Raw genomic sequence first — 20,878 nt, 5'->3', positions numbered from 1 at the left:
GAAAACGCGCTGAAAGGAAAAACTGCCTTATTGGAAAGAAGCAAAATGAGAAGATGACATTTGATTGGCAGAGAGAGCGAGAGTGACTCATTCATGTAGCTCGTCGGATTCAGAGCTATAGATTTATTCAGGGTTGTGGTGACACATGTATGCGTGTGGTTATGTGCATGTATGCCTGCACACTGGTGTTCAGTCATCTAGATTTGATATCTGAAGTCACTCAGTGAGCGGTGCTGGGTTTGCTACTGTGTCTCTGTGTGTTTTGGAGTAAAATGAGAGTAGTCTGCTGAACAAACCACAACACAGAAGCCAGATTTGAGATTTAAAAGCAGATATTGCTTTCCTCAGATGTCCTCTCTCCGCTAAACCACAGCTCTGCATTAATACAGTCACAAGTTGTTTCTAATGCTATTTAGGTAAAGTAATAAAGGACCAGTATATTTTGAATCTCTACATAAATGCTTTATGGAGGACATGGTTCGATCTACTTTAATGTGGTGCTCAATCAATCGTGATTCTCATGATTATGAAGATAAACAATAATTAACATACTCAGATATCACATCTATATCTGATAAACTCTTGCTTTTGAAAAACTGTTTCACCTTATTTGCATTAGTTGGGTTTCTTTCTGATTGCTGTTGTTAACCAGTTGACTCCAGAAATAGTGCTGCACAATGAATCTGTTATCTTTGAAATGTAAATGTTTGCAATTGCAAATAAGTACTTTGAAGCAATATGTCATATTCAACATATTGCATACTTGAGTGACGTGCATTCACTCCCCATGCAAATAAAATATTTGGCTTGTGAGAAGTTTCCTGAAGTCAGGAAAATATAGGCAGCTCATAATCAATATCCCAATATTTAGCAATAGTATCGCATTTGCCTACTTTCTTGATGTTATAGTCATGATCAAACTAAACCAGCAGTCATCTTGTAAGAGTTTGAACTTATGTATGGTGGACTGTTGACTTGTCAGAAGATTAAGAAAAACTCATGGAGAAGTTAAACTCACCGACAGCACTTGAGAATACACAACCAGACCTTATTGTTTATAAACTGCCAGAACTTTTGGGTTTCATGTAACTCTTTTTATATCTGTAGTAAATATGAGGCATGTTGAGCTTTTAAATCCTTGTATGAAGTACTAGTTTGAGTCTTCAAGTTAGTTCACCCAGAAAAGATTTCTCCGTACTCCCTTCTTCCTTACTGGATGATTGGCCATATAAATCTTCTCTTAATAAACTCAGAGACTTTATTGCTGCTGTGTTTGGTGGAAATGGTGTTGTGTATGAATATCAGAGTTGGTTTTTCAATTTGGACGTCACCTCATCGGTGTTGACATTGCTTACTTTTCTACATATTTGTTATATCTGGTGTAGAAAGACAACAATTTATTCACACACAAAAAACTATGCAATTTATTTTATTTTAGATTCTATGCCATGTGCAAGTAGATAAAAAATTCCCCTTTATTTCTTTTTATTTTCTTTCTCCTCGCGCTCTGTATTTGACGTCTCGTTTGATCATTCTTTATGAGCCACGGGAAAAGCTTCTAAAGGTTTTCAGGTTTTTAACAAGCCTTCCTAATAAAAAGGTGTTTCTCTTTTTTTATCCCGCCGACCGAATGCCCAGTTTGATTCGCCTAATCAACTAAGAACCTGCCTGACTGTGGAGATGTCTGGTTTGGTTGACTTCACTCTGCAGGGTGTCGGCTTCGCTCACTTCCTGCACACAGACAGATCCGTAACATGCAAACTTTAAAACTTTCAGTCTTTTTTTTTTTTTTTAACTTTCAATCATTTAAACCCAAGTTCATCCTCGTGCTCCGACGGTGGCAGGATGTACTGCAGATCTCCTGCAGGGTAGTCACGCAGCCAGCAGCTCATTACAGGTGAATGTTCTACAGGGTTGTCATTTTCTGGAAGGGAAAGCATGCTCCGACGCGTTCGGCAGCACGTGTACATGCATGTATGTGTTCCTTCGCTGGGAAAACTGATAAGGCTTCAACCTTGGCTCAGGCACTCCAGATTAGCAGATAGAGTCCTGAGCTGTGAGATCATCACCGATGCGATTGCTGAAGGATTTTGTTTCTCATTAACGCTCGAGTAATGATGCGTTTCCATGAAGAGTTTTATTCCACCCACTGATGCTGCCAGGACCTAATTATGAGCTTTAATTGGATTGGAATTATGAAAAATCAAAACAGCTGTGTAACAATGAAGGCTTCGCTGGTTGTAATCACATCATTATGACTGACTGAACTTAGAGGCGCACATTGAAATCGATCCAACACCGATCTGCTTTTTCATTTCCGATGCAATCCAATACAGAAAAACGGAGCTAAATTGACTTGAAATGTTTTGTTGTTTTTTTAAACTGAGACATAAATGTACTAAATTACAAATTTGTATGATAACTCTGCTCCAGTACAGCATACTTAAATAGCTTTACAAACTTGTTCAAACATCTAAAAACAATGTGTTTAGATTAGGACAATAACAGCTAATGTAAAAATAAATAAACTGAAACTGACAGAAACAATAGGTTTACTGCCGTGGTAGAACAATAAAAATAAATTGTCAAAAACCTTCTTTCAAATGGTTCAGAAAGTGTCGTGAGGAATTGTATATATTGTAACATAAAAAAGAAAGTACCAAACATAGAATTAGACTGAATAGATCTGTCCTTATGGATCAGACACATTGTCACACTACACAATCTATAGTTTCTTTTTAATACTGGGTCGGATACAGATACAGTACCTGATGTTCATATTTCAACTCTGCAGTTCAAAAAAGTGTATATAAACATTTAAAAAAATTATTTTCTGCAGTTTTAATTTGAAAGTAAATGATACTCCGATGGTATTGGTTGATTTTTAAGCCCCCTTTCTCTTTGTTACAATAAAATCCAGTGTAACAAACTGGAACCTAAACAAGGAGAATATTAATGAGAAAAGCAGTCAAAAGACTCATAGTTACTCTGGAGGAGCTGCAGAGATTCACACTGGAGTGGGAGATTGTGTTGAACGATGGAGGTTTACATTGTACCTGGAAGCCAGTTTACATACTACTGTATATTCAAAGGTAAGAATGACCTCAATTCAATTGGAAATGTGTGGAAGGAATTTACATCTCTCTACATCTAATCTGACTGAACCAAAGAAAAGAATGTGGAGAAGTTTCAAGGTATTTTTGCAACAAAGGGTGCAAGAAGAAAAAGTTTGGCTGCCAACTTCCTGCTTCTGATTGTAGAGTTGGGACCTGCAGAAAGGTTTCAGAAGCAGCCAGGAAGTCACTCTCTACATTTCCCTCTTACTGAACTCAGTTTGATCTAATTAGAAAGGTCTGTGATGGATAAATCGTTTTCCCAGCAAACATTCCTTTTATTGCTTCTTCAGCTCATTTGAAATGCTGAGGCAGTTGGCAGCAAGAAACTTTTTGTTGTGTAAATGGAGTGAAAAAAAAACAGACAGGAGAGTGTTTGAACTTTCCGTTTATCAAGCAACAAAATAAGATTTGTAATGACAAACTATATTTTCTTTATCGTTCTGCACATGACAGTAATGTGGCTGCCTGCTCTGAAACTGTCCATCCCTAAACGGTGAAACATTGTTGAATTTTTTCAGACTACAGGAAGTATCAAAGACATAGAAGCCAGATTCCAGCTCTCAGATCTGAGGAAGGGACTTGGATAGCGTATTTTCTAGATGCTTTGTACATTTTTTTTTTTTTAGCATTTCACTTTGAAATAGGGGATTTTTATCTATACTTGTGGAGCAATTGAGTCAGAGTTGAGCGCATACTATACATGCACCATAAGTTGTTTACATCAGTATATGCGCTGACATCAGTCTTACCGTGCCCTCACTTTGGGGTTTCCACATTTCACTTAATTCAGTTTGGTTTAGACTAGAATACAAGTCTAATGTGTCTCTCTTCACTCAAATGAATGAGTGCATTCACACCAGTCCTGTTTAGTCAAACTCTGGTCCATTTTTCTGGAAAGTGCAGTTTGTTTGAGGAGGTGTGAATTAAACTCTGACGGGAACCAAAAAAGCGAACTCTGGTCCACCTACAAACTTCGATCTGCTTTCACTGGAAGTGCACATGTGAACGCCAAGTGGACCAGAAACTGATTCAAAAGCAGGAAGTAAAACTATACAGTGCATTCTGGGTAAATACAACCAAAACAAATGCAAGTGTCTAGTGCTTATGAGAGAAATGGCTTGTGGTCTTTTACCAAAGACGACAAAGAAATCCTTCAACTGCTAACATCTGATTCTATTTTCGTTGACATTTTATGAAGAAGAAAGTTAGGCTCATGTCTCTTCGGAGCTTTTTTTTGCCATTTCCTTTCGTGGTTCTTTGTGCAACGCCCCCACAGGCGAGAAGGGGAACAAGTTTTTGAATTGGTTTAGATTATTTGATGCAGTACAGTGTGAAAGCAAACCATACCAGCTGAAAATGTGAATCTATGGACTACCAGGTGAAAGTACAATTATTGCTTTTCCTGGGACGTTTCCCGTCTCTCTTTATGCCCTACTGTCTCATTTAGTATGTCTTGTGGCTGAAAAGGTAACTCAAGCTCCCCTTTAAAAGCTTCTGTCTGCATCCTGGTTGGAGATTATTCTCAGTTCTCTTTAGCTGGTATCCTCTAACCTACCATGTGTCTTTAAGCCGCAGTGATCATGTGAAACCTGAGGATTCACGCTGTCCTCGTTTCTCTTTGATCTTTTTTTTTGTCTCTTCCTCCGTCTCATCCTCATCTCTATGTTTCCACCTGAGTTCCTCCTCGCACCGCCTCCGACTCCGCCCGGCTTTAAGCCCCTGGCTCCTCGCATCTAAACGCCATCCTTTAAGGGCAATTATAAGCTCAGCTCAGTGAGGAGAAGATTGTTTTTAAACAGCAGTTTGAGGCTCAGACCTTCTCATTAAAGCGGCGTTAGGCTGTCTTTTTGTGATTCCAGTGTGGCAGAGGGATGGTTATTGTAAAGTAAACATGGAAACCAGACGGTTTGATGAAGATGGCCATAAGTCGATCATTATAAACTGTTTGTTATTTTGGACTTCCTCGGTTGAAGCAGGGTGTTTATTTGTGTTTTTTCCCAGGAATATAACCCGCCCAGCAGAGATTCCCCGTTTCCTGCTCTGTACCCATTTATTTCCTGCTTTTCTGCGCTGTCCTGATCCCGGCACCGATAAACCCGATGCAGATACCAGCCGGCCTGTTACCTTTGCACGTTGCTCTGCATGCCCCTGCAACGCACACCGACCTTTCCACTGGCTAAATTTAGATCCGGCAAAGAATGAGAGGAAGGGAGGGAAAAATAAACGGGGGATAGATGGATAGATGGAGTAGCGTGCTGCAGAAACTTTTTTCTTTCTGCTAGAGAAAACAGTTTTCTATTGGAGGCTCTGTTTGGTCTTACCCCCTCTAACAATACTCCAGTGATGTTAATCTGTTATTATGAGCAGCGGTCCAACGTCCGTGACGTCAGATTCCCAGAGGAAAGCCGGGCTGCGTGTTGAACCTGCACACTCACTGATTGCTGGCGTGTTTCTCTTGGAAAAGAGAACGCAGGTGGCTCGGTTCTGCAGGCTAATGGGGAATTCTGCTTTGCTCTTTTTCTATATTTAGACTCAGCCGAGGTCTGAAACGCTGCGTTTCACCTCTTCCTGTCTGGAGCGGATTTTGCTTTATAGCACAAAAGCTTTTGTCCCATGAGAACTGAGTGTTTGCTTGTGCACTTCCTGAAAATTACCTGATGACCGAGGGGCAGTGCTGTCTTTTAAAGACTAATTTGGCTCCAATTTGACTCCAATAATCTTTAACAAAGATGATTATGATTCATTAGCGTTATTATTTGGTGGTGCTTCTTAATCAATTCTATCAAACCAGAAAGTTTCACTCCATGTAGTGTCTTTCTCGGAAAGTGATAATTAGATGGCTCTTTTTCTTGTTACAAATTTATGAAGTTTGCAAATGTTTTCAAAGCCTCGTCAGTTGACAGTTTGAGCCTGCAGAACAAACCATCCATCACTCCATTAATCATAAAATTGTGCAAATTGAAATTACAAAAAATAAATTTGCTTAAAAGAAACGGCAATTTTGAAAAAAAAACTTTTTTTTTTTTATACTTTCTTGTGCCAGGATAATGTGATCCATTTTACTCACGTCACAGGAGTCAGGTGATCAACAGCCGGGTGTTACTATTGGTGGAAATGACAAAGAGCCTAAAAATAATTTTTCCCTCAATAAAAACTAACACAGGTCGCACTTCGCGTTTAAATATAAACTGGTTCCTCACCTGAATTAGTTATTTGCTGCTGTGTTGAGGCTGAGTGAAAGTCACTGAAGGGATCCTGTCATACATTTGGCTGTTCCGCTAAAACTCCTTCTGAGAGTGATTTAAAAATAAACTTCACTTGAATCAAACTCTTGTTTGTTTGCCTAGAAAGTCCGGTTTATTTGGGGAGATGTGAATGCAAAATCAAACTGATTCAGACCAATGAAGTAAACTCTGGTCCACTTACAAACTTCAGTCTCTGTTTAGTTAAAGTGAACTCTGGTCCGTTTCTAATGCATCTGTGATCATCATGTAGACTACAGCCCACAGCATTCTGGGTAAATCTAACCAACACGAACGCGCATGCTAGCACTAGCAGCAGAAATGACTCATCTTTCACCAAACTCAAAAAAGAAATCCTACACCTGCTAAAATCCAGTGCTGCTCCATTTTGGTTAACATTTTGTGAAGTAAGTTGTGTTCAGTGTCTTCTTCAGAAGTTTTGGTGTTGTTTCCTTCAGTGGCTTTTTTTTGTGCTGCGCCCTCACAGGCGAGGAGGGGAATAGGTTTTTCAAAGTTTTGGAACCACAACACCTGAAAATGTAATAATATTTCAATTTTAGTTCCTAATCAAACCAAGTCTATTAGATGTTAAATCAGCCTGAATCTCTTTCTGAACACTTCTTGTATCAGAAATGTACTGATATATTTATCCAGTATATTAGATCTGAACATTCCAGTTTCTCTCTCTTCTTTTTTTCTTTTTTTTAACTAGCTAAGTAAAATAAATTATTTTTCAGCCCAATACAAGCTAAAATAACAGCACAGATGCCAGGAAACTGGGTGGTGTACTTCTGGTTTCTCCTAGTTTCATTCCCATCTTTACATAAGTAGCAGACTATTACAGCAGTAAGTGCAGATCAGATCTGCAACATCTGTGACCATCGGTCCAGTCCACTAAGAACATAAAAACCAGCCATAATTTATATTGGGTGATGCCATCTGTATCTGGTGCATCAAATTATAAAGTTAATGCAAACTTCAGAGCAGCTGTAGTGCACAAGATCAAACAACAAACGCTAATAATTTAGCTGCAGCATCACCTGTCCTTCTAGATTCTCTCTGTTAATGTTTCCAAGGCAGGATTTCTGAACCTCCGCAGCATCATTTATGTTTGCCAGCATCATGCAGCAATAAACCGATAATACCACCACTGCCATTTATCTGGACCCAGGCCCAAAACTTCAAACTCCCGTGGCAACTTTTTCCGTAACCGAGTCTCATTTTGTCTCGTTTGTCGTGACTCTGCTGTTTATTTTTGGCGCTGAAAGCTCCGGTTGCTAGGACACGGTTTGTCTTAGGAGAGGCTGAGCGAGGGAGGGACCCGAATGAAAAGGGAAAAAAGAAAGAAACGGCAGCAGCGTTGAGGGGGAGAAAGGCGAAATCTGTGAAAGCTTAACGACAAACGAACGAGCTATGAGTCAGCGGGGACATCTGCAGCGCACACACAGTGGGCATGGTTGCTATTCCTGCGCTCTGTCTGTGTGCTCTGCGCACCCACGCATGAACCCACTTACCTCTGCTCACTAACCTGTCTCGTGTATCTTTGTGCCTGTGAAATATTAGCTCACCTACTTTAGTTTAAAACCCCCTGACTGTACACATTGAACTTTCCTACACGCCCCATCATTAGGAAGTAACGTTTCTTGTGTCATGGCGCCTCACCTGTCCCCCAGTGACACCCGGCTTATTGTCTGAAGCATGAATCATATGCTCAGACCAAATTAGTAATCTGCCTTCAGATGGCTGCTAGCTATCTCAGCCAGCTTGTCTGTCTCTGTTGGCGTTCCCTCTGAGCTCCACAGGAGGTCTGAATGCAGCATGTGGTCCATTAGTCATCAGGAACGATTTGGTTTTTCTGCATTTATGATGCCATTTCTTCAAATCTTTACAAAGTTGTTGCATCTGATGCTTTTGGCCCTTAGATTAACATAAAAGAAAGCAAGAAAGTTACATTGTTATAGCGTATAAAGGATGTATTAAGGGTTTATGTGTAGTATAAAGTTTTTCCAGTTTTTGCCACTGTGTTTTCCAAGGACTGAAGTTTTTCTCCATGCTCTGAATTTTTGGAAATGTTTTGCAGGATGTTGTGCAGCTGCTGGCTTTGCATCACCACCTGTTTTTATGCAAAACTTTCCTTCTGATTTTTCCTTTTTTTAATTTCTTTTCATAAATCAAACTTGGATTGCAACAAATGATTGTTATAGTAATTATTCTGAAGATTAATTGGCACCTTCTGCAGATGTTTTTATTTAACTACTCAAGCTTTTTTTTCTTACACATTTATGCAAATAATTCATTTAGTTTTTGTAAAAAATAAGAAAAGTTTATTGCCTAAAACTGCAATAAGTTAGTAAACATTAGTTTAGTAAACATTTAATCATTTGTAGCAAAGGAAAAATACCATCTACCAATCATTTTTTTGATTAACAAAAGGGTTGATTTAGTGGATTTTTGTTGACGATGCTGAGCCGGGCGAAGCTACAAATGCAACTTTAGCTGAAAGTAGCTTAAAAGATTTATAGACAAAGAAGAGTTTGTAATCTTAATTTTTGTCTTAAATGTAACTGAGTTGTTCTTTTAGTAAATAAGCTTTTTAAAAGTCTTTATATTAATATAATCATAACCAATGACATAAACAGGCCCTCTCAGACTCTAGTAAACATTCATGTCTTACAAAGCAGTATACTGGACCTGGAAGATATTTTAAATACCTCAAATAAAATTAAACAAATAATTAATGAAAATGAAATAAAAACCACACACAACTGAAGCCATGAATAAAACAGATTTATGACAAACGCACATAAAGTTGCCTTTCAAAATACCTTAATCATCAGAATGGAAATTCACTTTAACTAATTTTAAATTATTATGTGATTAATTGATTTATTGCTTACTTTCTAGGCATCCTTTTGCTTAGTTTTGCTTTTCACATGAAACTCAAGGTTTTTTTTTTTTTTTTTTAATCAGGTTCAAATAATTTTAATAATTTTTAAAGACAGGACGAGAAAGGATCATCGTGTTGCAGGAAAACATCACTTTGAAGCTATTAAGTTCAGTAATACGGTGTTTTTTAAAGTTTATTTCTGTTCAACTTCAAAGGCAACCAAAGAGTTCAATAGTTGGTCTTTAGCCTCTAAATTGTGTAACTATATTGATGAATATTGATACAGTGTAGATCCGCAGCCTTGAACTTGACCTTTGGCTATAATGTGGCAACGCTGTTCACCAGCAGCCACTAAAATCTGTCTGAATATTTTGTTCCTGTCTGAGTGGGATTCTAGTTTAATGATATGCTTCTGTTTAATGTGTTACTTTGACAGGAGCTGCCATTAAAACCCGGATTGGTGCCAGATCTCTGCCGACTGCATTCGCTGAACGTTGTTACGTCTCACATGTTCAGAGCTGGACTTTGGTGTTGCTATACCCAGCTGTCTTTTTCCATGGCACACTTTGGGTTTTATCAGGTGTAAATGCTGTCAGTCTGGGTGGAGATAAGAGAAAGTGTGTGTTAAATTAACCAATGAGCACGTGCAGATTTGTAAATAAACAACCAAACAAGTACAGGGTGATCAGCGCCGTTTATTACCCATTTGGTGTGTGTGTGTAGATATAGATATATCTATATGTATCTGTATATATAGATATCTATAGATATATATAAAGAAACAAATTGGCAACACAAATAATGAAAAACTAGGTCTGCAATTTCAACTTTTTTGCATTTTATCTGTTTGCAAGCAAACGTTTTTGTGTGTTTGACAATTTGTGTTGTCCTAAGCCGGCACAAATTAGGACAACCTTGAAGTGAAGCGATACTTTACTCTGATAGCCCGACATAAAATCAGCCAGTTGCTTTCTGAGGTGACTCGGTTCATTCTGGTTCGCCTCTCCTGTACGTCTTTTAGGGCGTCTCTACCTGCCTTCTGCATCTAGAGACTGAATGTTTACAACCTCAGACTGGATGGAGAGCATCTAGTGAGGGTCGCTAGTCAAGTCTTGCTGAAGACTCTTAATCTTTGGATTTGGATTTTCACTTGGCCATCCTAACACTAAAAATAGGAGTGTGCCAAGAAAAGCGATTCACCCAAAAAACAATCAGATTCTCATTTACTATAATTCAGAATTAATAAAAAAATAAATAAAATAAAACAAATCTGCTACATCTCACATTACTGGGAAGTACGAACATAATTTGGGGTGCAAATTATCAGTTAATCTAAGGTTTGATAAGCGGCAATTTGCTTAAAAACCTGAGTTTCTTTTGTATCTAGAGGGCCAATTGTTTAAAAAGATCTAACACTGGGAAATTAATCAATCAGTGGGAAGTAATCATAATTTTATAAACCATTTGTCAAGAATTAATCATAATTAGATTAATTGTACACCATAAAGAGAAAACAAAAGAGAGAGAGACATTCATCTGGCTTCATCTGTGTTGAACACAAACATTTGGACTCAATTTGGATTTTTACCAAATACCCGGGAAGATCGAGGTTGACGTGAGAATCACTGTTTGCAATATTTGCACAGAGTGATTGTAAATTGCAACGCTGTCATTCACGGAGAGAATAACAGCGTTTACAGGAAGGTGGCGCTCTCACCATTACGCTTTGTAAAACCAAAATGGAGGATGCAGGGAAGGGGTCGGTGTTGACTTAAAGTTTTATCACATTATTTTGTGCTAATGTTTGGATAGAAGTTGATGTAATTGTATGCTGTGACTGCATGGTACAGAAACACAAACCCCAAAACATTCCCATTTGTAATGCACTTCTTCAGTTAAATAAACACACTAACTGCATTTAATCATATTTTCAAATTTATTGATTCTTTCAATGAAAAGACGGTGGACAAAAATAGCAATCAATATTGACTTTTTTAAAAGAAACATTAATTGGAATTAATTATGATGAATCAAACTATTTATCATGATGATATACAAGTCTAGAAACGATACCATCGAAGCATGGATTAATATTTAAAATACAACGCATGTGAAAGATGTCATTCTTCCAAAGCAGACTGCAGTAGATCACAAGGATCCTTTGATCACTTACAGATTGAAGCAGAAATCATCATGAAAAATTTTTTTAATCAAAAATTGATTTTGAATCAGATCATGAGCAAATAACCCAGTTTTCTCATTGTTCTGCTTGGGTTCCTGTTCTCCAGTTTCTTGGTCTCCATGACGCTGAGACCAGAACCAGAACATCTGGCTTTATTCTCAGATTCAATTAGACACAGCTGGGCTCCATTTACTAATTGGCTGGCTTTGAAGGCGATTGTTTGCACTGGATTTTATTTTGGCGGCAACATACAAATACATACTCCTCTTTTCAAAGTTTAGTTTTTGATTGAAAACTTCTCTTCTTTATGTCGGACTAAAAAAGTGAATTTTATTTTAAGAAGAGCTAGAGAAAAGTAAATATTCCTAAAACGTGGGTTAAACAGTCCAGACATCCTATAAAGTACAGATTTAGGAGCTCACGTCTGTTTTTTGTCTACGTTTTCTTTGTGGTTCTTCACTGTTATTGTGAGCTTTTAATAAGGTTCCTCCTATCGAAGGCAGAAGGCAGTAAAGGATAAAAGGAGTAAATAATGCAGTTGCATCATATGGCGTGTTCGGGTAATGACCGCATACATTGAGGCGTGTCGTTGCGTCACCCTGCTGCGATCAATAGGACGCAGAACGGCGGCGTCCGTGACCATGTGCGCCGCCGCTGCACACATACAAGGGTCTTTAAAGTGTGGGAAACAAATTGTAATCTTGGTATTTAGACGAGCGAGATTTTTTACAGCAGTTGCATAAACACACACACACAGAAAGAGAGAGAGAATTAAGCTTTGTTATATTGTGCCCATATGTTTCCCAGCCTGAGTTTTCTCAGCCTGATTGCCAAGGCACATCTGGTCCTAATAATGTGCGTGTGTGTGCGTGTCCGTGCGTGTGTGTGTGAGATTACGCCTCAGCTCTCCAGCCCTTCAGTCTGGCCTTCTGCACAAGCAGTGTTGAGTCTTTTACTGCGCTTGCAGCATGAAGCCCATACTTTTAACCTTTGCATAATAGTGTGTGGCCTGCAGAGTGTGTCCTGATAGTAGTTATCAGGCCGTATCTCATATTTAGTCTGCTCGTGTTTCAAGGCCTGATAATCTCTTAAAACAGTGTTGATTTTCCAGCTTTGATGCTGATAGGGGCAATGGTTAGATATATCGGCCGTCTGTGGGAACGAATTCAACCGGAGAGATCATCGGCTGCAGCTTGAGGCGACAATGATTGGGTTTTATATTTTGCTCGTTTTCTAAGAAAGAAATTACAGATGACAGAAAAGTGGTTTTTCAGTCGTTCCTTCTGTTTGTTATGCAGTGGAATATAAGAGCCAGCTTTTTAATTAACAAGAATAGAGGCACAATATTAGAAAAATTTCATAAGAAAAAAATTACAAGAAAAACAGTTTGACATGACCAGCTCATGTCTGCTTTACATAATCTTTTCAAAGTCCTGGTAATGATTTGATAACAGGAAGTATTTCTTCTCAGAATTATTTGTAAAACTTTTACTAGTGAAGAACTTCACAATATGCTCAACATTCCTCATTTTAATTTTAAGTGCTTTTTTTATGTTCTCATAAAATTACCACTTTATTCTCCTTTTTATCGTCATAGTTGACCTGGATTCAAAGTTCAAACAAACAGAATCTGTAGAACATGCTTGTCTAACAAGATGGCCGCCATGGGTGCGCTGACATCACTCTGAACCATGGAAACCAAACAACATTGATGGGGGGGGAGATCCACATTTTCCAAAAATAAAAACTTCAAATTGGGTTTATTGCCCAGCCCTAAAACTGAACATGAAGTGTTTTCTGTAGTGAGACATCATTAAGATGACCCCCCCGTGTTTTTCCCACAGGGTTCGCCTTCCCAGAGTGGGCTTACAAGCCGGAGTCGAGCCCGGGCTCCAGGCAGATCCAGCTGTGGCATTTCATCCTGGAGCTGCTGAGGAAGCAGGAATACAACGACGTGATCGCCTGGCAGGGCGACTACGGCGAGTTCGTCATCAAGGACCCGGACGAGGTGGCCCGTTTGTGGGGGGCCCGGAAGTGCAAACCGCAGATGAACTATGACAAGCTGAGTCGGGCTCTCAGGTGACGCTTTCTGCCTTTTCTTCTTTAACTCACCAGAACTCAGGTTCATTAAGAAGTTCAGACTAGATTTTACTCTGCAGGCATGTTTAGGTAGTAAGGTTTTATATATATTTTTTTTTTAAATTAGAGGTGTTCTCTGATGTGTCCAACCCCCCAATTCAACATTTACAATGTTCCGTGAAAATGAATAGATGCACAATTATACAACCGTACATCTTTGAAAAGCAGGAGTGGAGCCTCCTATATAATCAGCAAGAATTCAGCAAGTGTTTTCTAGATGGTAAGTCAACAATTAAACACTTGTCCTTTCTAGCAGCCATTGAAAAATGAAACCTGCTGAGCAAATGTCCTGCAGCTCTACTTGGGTGGCTAGGTAAATGCACAATGCCACTGAACAATTGGGACGTTTTTGAAATGTTTCAAAATCTGTTTCAGTATTTCTCTTCAAACTGTAGAAAATAAAAAGAAATGCATATATTTATGTGAAAGTGAAGAAGATTCAGTTAATGAGATCTATTAGTTCTGTATCTGTGAGTCTGTCTCCATCCATCCACCACACCCTTTGTCCATTTATCTCTCGGTCCATCCGATCATCAGTCTACCCCCGTGTCCATTCATCCCTTCATTTTTCTCTTTCCTTTCATTATCCATCCCCACTCTTCCTCTCTGGTCTCTTTTACATTTGTCTCTGTAGAAACATCTGTCATTGATTCATCGTTGATCATTGTTTCTTCTCTAAAAATTGACTAAAAGGACAGAAAACTCCAGAAATGTTCATAAATAAAAGGATGAAACTTTGACCTGAAAACTGCGGGCGTTCTGGGAAAGAGTGCAATGGTTTTCAGGTTGGTTCTCCATCTTTTCCCGCCTTGTCTATAACTTGTTTTGGGTCGTTGTTGTGGCTGTTTGAGTTGTGTAATTAAAAGGAGCCGGGGTGTTTTGAAGCAGCCTCTGCTCTCCGCGCCGAAGCTCCAGGGTGTCGACCAATTTAGAAACACACACCTTCACCCACTGCGGAGCACATGTGGGATGCTGCTGGGTTTTATTTAGCCGCCAGTATGTTCTCATCCTTATTTACACACACACACGCACAGTCACGCAGAAGTGCCCACACACACGCACGCACACACACACTCTTAACACCCTGCTCCGTGTCAGTCCTCCTCCAGCCCATCTGTCCTGTCTGCTTATAAACTTTCTTCTTGCAAGAACATTGTACTTCATGCCATTTAAATATTTATAAACAACATAATTAATCATAAATGTGATTCTAAATTTAAAGCAATTCCTGATGCACTGATTTAGCATCAAAAATTTAACTTATCTGGACTGATCTAAAATCACACAAAGCATAAAAAGAGAGCAGAGGTTTCAGGTTTCAGGTACTTCCATGAACCTGGCGGGGCGTTTTTACGTACAGCACAGATATAGAAACAGAATGAATAGTTTGGATAAGCAAACATGTCTGGCATATAGTAACACAAATGCCTTATAAATTGCTAAATAATCTGTCTGACTCAAACAAGATGCAGGCTGTTTTAAGGTGCAGGAAGAAGTGGAACTTTTCCGTTTTGGATGGGATCTAACATTTCTGATTGCTGGTCGCTGGAAAAGTTGGCCAATTCCAATAAATTCCTAATGAATTGGTTCTTTGGAGCACTGATTTCAGGACTTTAAGGTGGTATTTAGTGTCAGTGCTTGTATTTGGAAAGTCAGTCTGTCCTAGACTCAATCAGAACGTCTAAAGTTTGATCAGCACGTAAACTGTCGGTTTTGAAGATGAATTTTTACTTTCTCTCTGATCTGAGCTTTTCACATCAACGACAAGCTGGAACCGAACTCTGCGAGTTTCTTTGTTGTGGTTTCTGGAGCTTTTATACAAACCACAGGCCGTTAATTGATTCTGACGTCGTTTGAAGAAACTTCCTTTAATCTTTGATGCTTCTCTGCGTCTTTTGAAGTGAGCTAGCAGTGGTGCACATGTGTGCTTTCATTCATGCATGTACAGTATGCACGTTGGCTATGTTACTGTTTTTTATGGATGAAATATGACTCCCGTCTGTTTTAAACAAAGATATTTGATAAGAAGAAGCGTGTGATGATTAAACTTGCCTCGCTTCTTCCTGGCGTTTGCTTCTTTCACAGCTCTGCTCCGGTTCGCACCTTTGCTAAAATCCCGAAGTTTACTGTTTGAAAAGGATTCCTCCATGTAAATTCACATTTTGGGCAATACCATTAATTGACGATTATTTCACTAATTGATTCATCAGAATTAATCGGACTCATCATTTCAGCCCTAAAGGTTTGAACATTTCAAACTAAACATTTCACTACATTCAAGCCATTTTTCTGATGACTTGAACTTTGTAAAGATAATTTCTTAAATATGTTGTTTTTCATCAAATTGTATAGTTTTCGTCTCCATTCCCAAGTTGATGATTAATTGATAACTAAATTAGCTGACAGTTATTTCCGACTAATCATGTCAGCCTTAGTTTTTAGGTCATTCTAGATGAAAGAAAAAAAAACAATATAGTCACAGAGGAGTACATTTCAAACTCAATACCAAAAAATAGATGCAAAATTAATCTTTGTCAAATTGTTGGAAATTTGCAAAAAAAGAAAAAAAAACTTTAAAGCATCAATTTACGGCATTAACTCCAAGATCTTCTCTAAGATTTTAAAGTCCACATCTGAAACCTGCAATCATCAGGATTCATTTAGTCTGTTATTATTGATCAAAACTAATGTCTGCCTGCTGTAACCACCTGTTTGTTCATGAGTTATTAAATGACCTCGGCTCTTCGTGATCTGATTACTTCCCCAGCTCACAGTTCCTGCCGGTTTTGTCCGTTTGCTGCTTTGTGCAGCCGCTCTCCATGTGAGAGTGTGGGAGTTCATCACAGCCGTTTCTTTCAGAAGAAGCCCTTCACTCTTTCAGTCACTGAGGGGCTCGACGAGCTCCTGCTTTCTCCCTCCTTTGTGCAAAACTCCTGTGACGAATATCATGTCCACGCTGGATTCAGCCTGAGCAGAATGACTCATATCCCCATTATTGTGTGATTTCTGTAACCGTCACTCCTAATGTGACCGATCACCTCAAGTTGTGTCGTTTTTTCATGTTTACCTTCAGTTTCCGGAAGATTAATAATCTCTCTTCCTGTCCCAGACTGAATATTTGTTACGCATGTTTCCGTAAATAATAGCATTGATCTTTATGGTTGGACGGATGTGTAAAAATTAATTGATTGGTGCACAGGGTGCAATTACACAAGCCTGCACTGCAAAAAAACCTCAATCTTACCGAGTATTTTTGTTTCGTCTCTATTGCAAATATCTTAGTTCACTTGAAATAAGACAAAACTAGCATACAAGTAACGTTTCAGCAAGATGTAGAAGCTTGTTTTCAGTAAATAATTCTTGAATGTTGCTTAAAACATAGGGCTGCAATTAACTATTATTTCTGGAACCGATTGTTCTGTTGGTTATTCTGACAATTAATCTTTTTAAAATTGTCATATTCTGCATTTTTCAGTGGTTTGTAGCAAAAATGCAAATCCAGCTAAAAAGTAATGTCTACTTAATTGTTTCTTTTGGGATTAATATTTCAATTGGCATAATAATATCTTTCCATGCAAAACTTAAAAAATGGCATTTGAGAAGATCTTTGTTGAAAAGATTTACATATTTTTCATATTAAATGAAAAATGTAATGTTTTGGATGCTGTTTCTTCGGTAAATAGCCATTTTTAGAGTCTGTTAACTTAATTGATTACTAAATCAATTGACGATTATTTCAATAATCAATTAATCACAATTAATTTGATTAATAGTTCCAGCCCTAATAAAAAGCACGAGTTTCAATGGCATGTATATTCAGTTATTGTTATCTGCCAGTGAAGAAGCATTATGGGGCTAAAACAAGCCCCTTCATCTTGCTGAAATTTTAATTGTGATTTAGTTTTGTCTTATTTCAAGTTTAATAAGACACTTGCACTAGAAAATAGTTGGTAAGATTTTGTTTTTTTGCAGTGTGAGCCAGACATCCATCCATAAATCCATGTGCAGATTCACCCACCGAGCTCCTCTGTGCTTCATGTGACAGGAAATGGTGCGTATTACATTTCCCAGAACGAAGTGGCCGGTCCCTGCTGAATGAGGTTCTCCGATTTACTTGTTTTTGTGTAAAGAAGTATGAATGCGGCTGTTGGTGAGTCACACTGAGCCATTTTCTTGTCTTTTGGAGGAGCTGTCAGCAGCTGCCTATTCACTCTTTGCATCACTCTGTGTGCTGACGATGACTAATGCACTCCTACTAATGGAGCCGCCTGGATAAGACTAAATCTGAATGGATGTCTCACCTCCTTCAGGCCCGCAGTGAAGCTTTGAATTGAAGCGTTGTGTTCAGTCAGGAAGTGACCTGTTTATGGAAGTTTACATCACTCTTTCCATTAAGAACTCCCCTCCTTTAACAGCATTTTGTTTCTTTAAGCTGTATTGATCACTGTGCATCATTGTATTTATACCCATTTTGTTTGCTCTTTTCTGCACCAAACAGGCTTTTCCTTGCTTATTTCTTTTGAGAGCTGACCCACCTTGATGGTCTGTGGGTTTTTATTCTAAGGACATAAAAGAGAAAAGAAATGATCTGCAGTTTTGTTGCTGGAGGCCATAGTTTTGAATACAATGAAAGGAAGGAATTATTATTTCTATTTATGCATCGAAGAACCTTTTGTGCTGTTTTATAAGTCTGAGATTTCATGCACATGAGAAAAGCAAAGTGTCCTGGAGGCCCGGTGTCCTGCAACTCTTATATATCTGTCTGGTCCAACACACTTGAATCCAACAGCTGAATCACCTCCCAAGTGCAGTCAAGTTTTCCAGAGTCCTGCTAATGACCTCATTATTTGATTCAGGTGTGTTGAAGTAGAGACGCATCTAAAAGTTGCAGGAGACCGGCCCTCGAGGGGTCCACAACTTTTACAATCCAAAGAGCCACAAATATCACATGACCTTTTGGGAAAAATGACTAATTGTCATTTTTAGTGAGCATCTAATTGAGACGCAAACATATTATTTCCATTTTTAGGTTTTAAGTTGTGGTGGGACTCTATTAAAAAAATGTATTTAGTTTATTTTGGGAACTATTGTTGAAAATTCACTTTTTGCTTGTTTTTTACTTTTATCTCGTCTTTTACTGTTTCTGGAAACCATTCAAGCGCTAAAAAAGCCCCATGTAACCGTTTTCTACCAATAAGTTAATGGTTTTTAGTGTTTGAAAACAAGCCGTTCCAAAAACCCACTGATTAAATCACAATCTGTGGGTACAGCCCAAGCGGAGCTCCGCCCACTCCACTGTTTGAAGACAAGCCGATAGGTCAGCTGGTTTTCCTGCTTGTTAACATTCAGAAACCTCTGCTGCATCCTTGATGGTTGTGCTTCTTCAGCATCGAAGATGTGCGGTTTTACATCCATTTGCAGCCATTTTCAAGTTTAAGTGTTGATCTTGGGGGCGTGGCCAGCAATAGCTCATTTGCATAAAAGTGACAGAGCCCTAAAACGGCTCAGTCTGAAAAGGGTTCAAAACCAGCAGAACTGAGGAGCTGAAATCTCATTATATGAAAATTATTTTGTTTTTATTATCCACAGACCTTTCCTAACCTTTCCTAAAGGTTAGGAAAAGTAAATTACTTAAAATATTTAAACTTTTAGAGTGGACCTCAAGTATTCACCGGAGTTAGAGACCAACAGCTGCTGACACAGCAAAATCTGTGACTACTTTTAAAAACAATTAGAACTGTTTATTTTAATTATCCAAGCACTAAATATGTATTAATACACATATTAGAAACCATCTTAGCACGATTGCATAGACTTTAAAATACTGTTAGTTTATAAATCGCTGAACTTCTTAACTTCAACAGACATTAAAAGATCTGCTGGTGTTGTACGAACCTCTCAGGCCTCTCAGGTTCTGGTTCAGGTTCTGGTTCTGCTCTAAATTACCGGAACCAAACATGGAGAAGCAGCATCAGCTTCTGTGAACCATAAATCTGGAAAAAACTTCAAGAAAAATGCAAAGCAGCCAAACTCTGAGTTCCTCTAAACTAGACTAAAAGCCCGGCTGTTTGCTTTTGAAACTTTATAAATGAATGACCAACATTGTTTTGTGTTTTATGATGTGAAGCAGTTTGTTTCAGAAATGTGCTATAAAATAAAAAATTCATTGATTGATTTGATATTGTAGAAGCTAATTGATTCAAATTCCCCACTCTTGGGGGTTCAGCCAATCAGCTTCAAAGAAAATAAATAAAGCTCCTGGATTGGCTGCTTTACAAACACCAGGAAATTGTGTGTCAAGTAGCATTGAGAGTACAGCTGCATTTAATTTCCACTATGATCAGTGGATTGTATAAACTTGAAAGTCTCCTAATGTTTCTACGTGATGAATTCAAACTGCTGCTAACTTCAGTAAATCTGACTCCACAGTGAACAACCAGCAGGTGATAACATCTTCCTGTCCTCTTCTCTCTGCACAGATACTACTACAACAAGCGGATCCTCCACAAGACCAAAGGGAAGAGGTTCACCTACAAGTTCAACTTCAACAAACTGGTTCTCGTCAATTACCCCTTCATCGACATGGGCTCTGGTAGGTACACATTCGCAGCAAGGTGAAAACTGCTGGCCGGGTCGGTGTTAAAGCGCGCCGAGGTGATTTATGCAGCGAGGAGGAGAAGTTTTACGCCTGCTTCCAGGGAAGGTTCTGTTGGTTTGTGTTAAACTGAAACATGAAAAATGAGATCCAGCTGTTGGATCTTTTACTCATCAAATGTTCAACTTCCTGTGCCTTCAGTTTTTATAGATAATTCAGTTTCATTTTAATCTTTCTCCTTTTTATTATTTTATAATCCAACATCTGCTACTTTTATTGGGGAAATGAATGCAAAGGAGATATAGTTAGGCTAAGGATTCAGACTATTTATGGTTACAGATGACCCAAACATAAGATTATGTCTTATTTTTGATGTATTTTCTAACCCTGTTTTTGAAAATAGCTTAACTTTTATTATTTAATGCATATTTGAAATAGTTTAGAACTTTTTGCATCATATAAAATCCAGTTAAAAACAAAAACTGCAGGCTGGCTTTGTTGTTTTTAATTGCCTTTGCATTGCATTTACTACACCCTTTACTGTACATTTATTAGCACCTCTGGCAAAGTCACACAAAAGTCTTTAAAGTAAGTTTACTGCTGTAGTTTAAAACAAAAACTTTAAGAAGAGTAGATGAGAGTAGAAGGTGAAAACCCACAGTAGTAAGGAATAATTAATGTCTCTTTTAATTTATATTTAAGCCAAGCAGAGTTTTT

General features: G+C 38.4%; 1 protein-coding gene across 2 annotated transcripts in view; it reads left to right on the top strand.

Annotated features, from left to right (window-relative positions):
- erf (Ets2 repressor factor) overlaps positions 1-20,878 on the top strand; it is a 42,688-nt gene that overhangs the window by 14,347 nt on the left and 7,463 nt on the right. For both annotated transcript variants that reach the window (XR_008607684.1, XM_055055313.1), the window contains exons 2-3: positions 13,272-13,506; positions 20,046-20,158. Coding sequence is in view for 1 of the 2 variants with exons in the window: in XM_055055313.1 (XP_054911288.1) it covers positions 13,272-13,506; positions 20,046-20,158 (348 nt within the window). In the remaining variant the exon portion in view is untranslated. The remainder of the gene's footprint in view (positions 1-13,271; positions 13,507-20,045; positions 20,159-20,878) is intronic.

The sequence above is a fragment of the Poeciliopsis prolifica genome, unplaced genomic scaffold (assembly GCF_027474105.1).
Source record: "Poeciliopsis prolifica strain line A6 unplaced genomic scaffold, Auburn_PproV2 SCAFFOLD041, whole genome shotgun sequence".
Taxonomy (NCBI): Eukaryota; Metazoa; Chordata; class Actinopteri; order Cyprinodontiformes; family Poeciliidae; genus Poeciliopsis; species Poeciliopsis prolifica.
The sequence above is the reverse complement of the archived record's forward strand: the minus strand, read 5'-3'. Positions and strand labels throughout refer to the sequence as shown.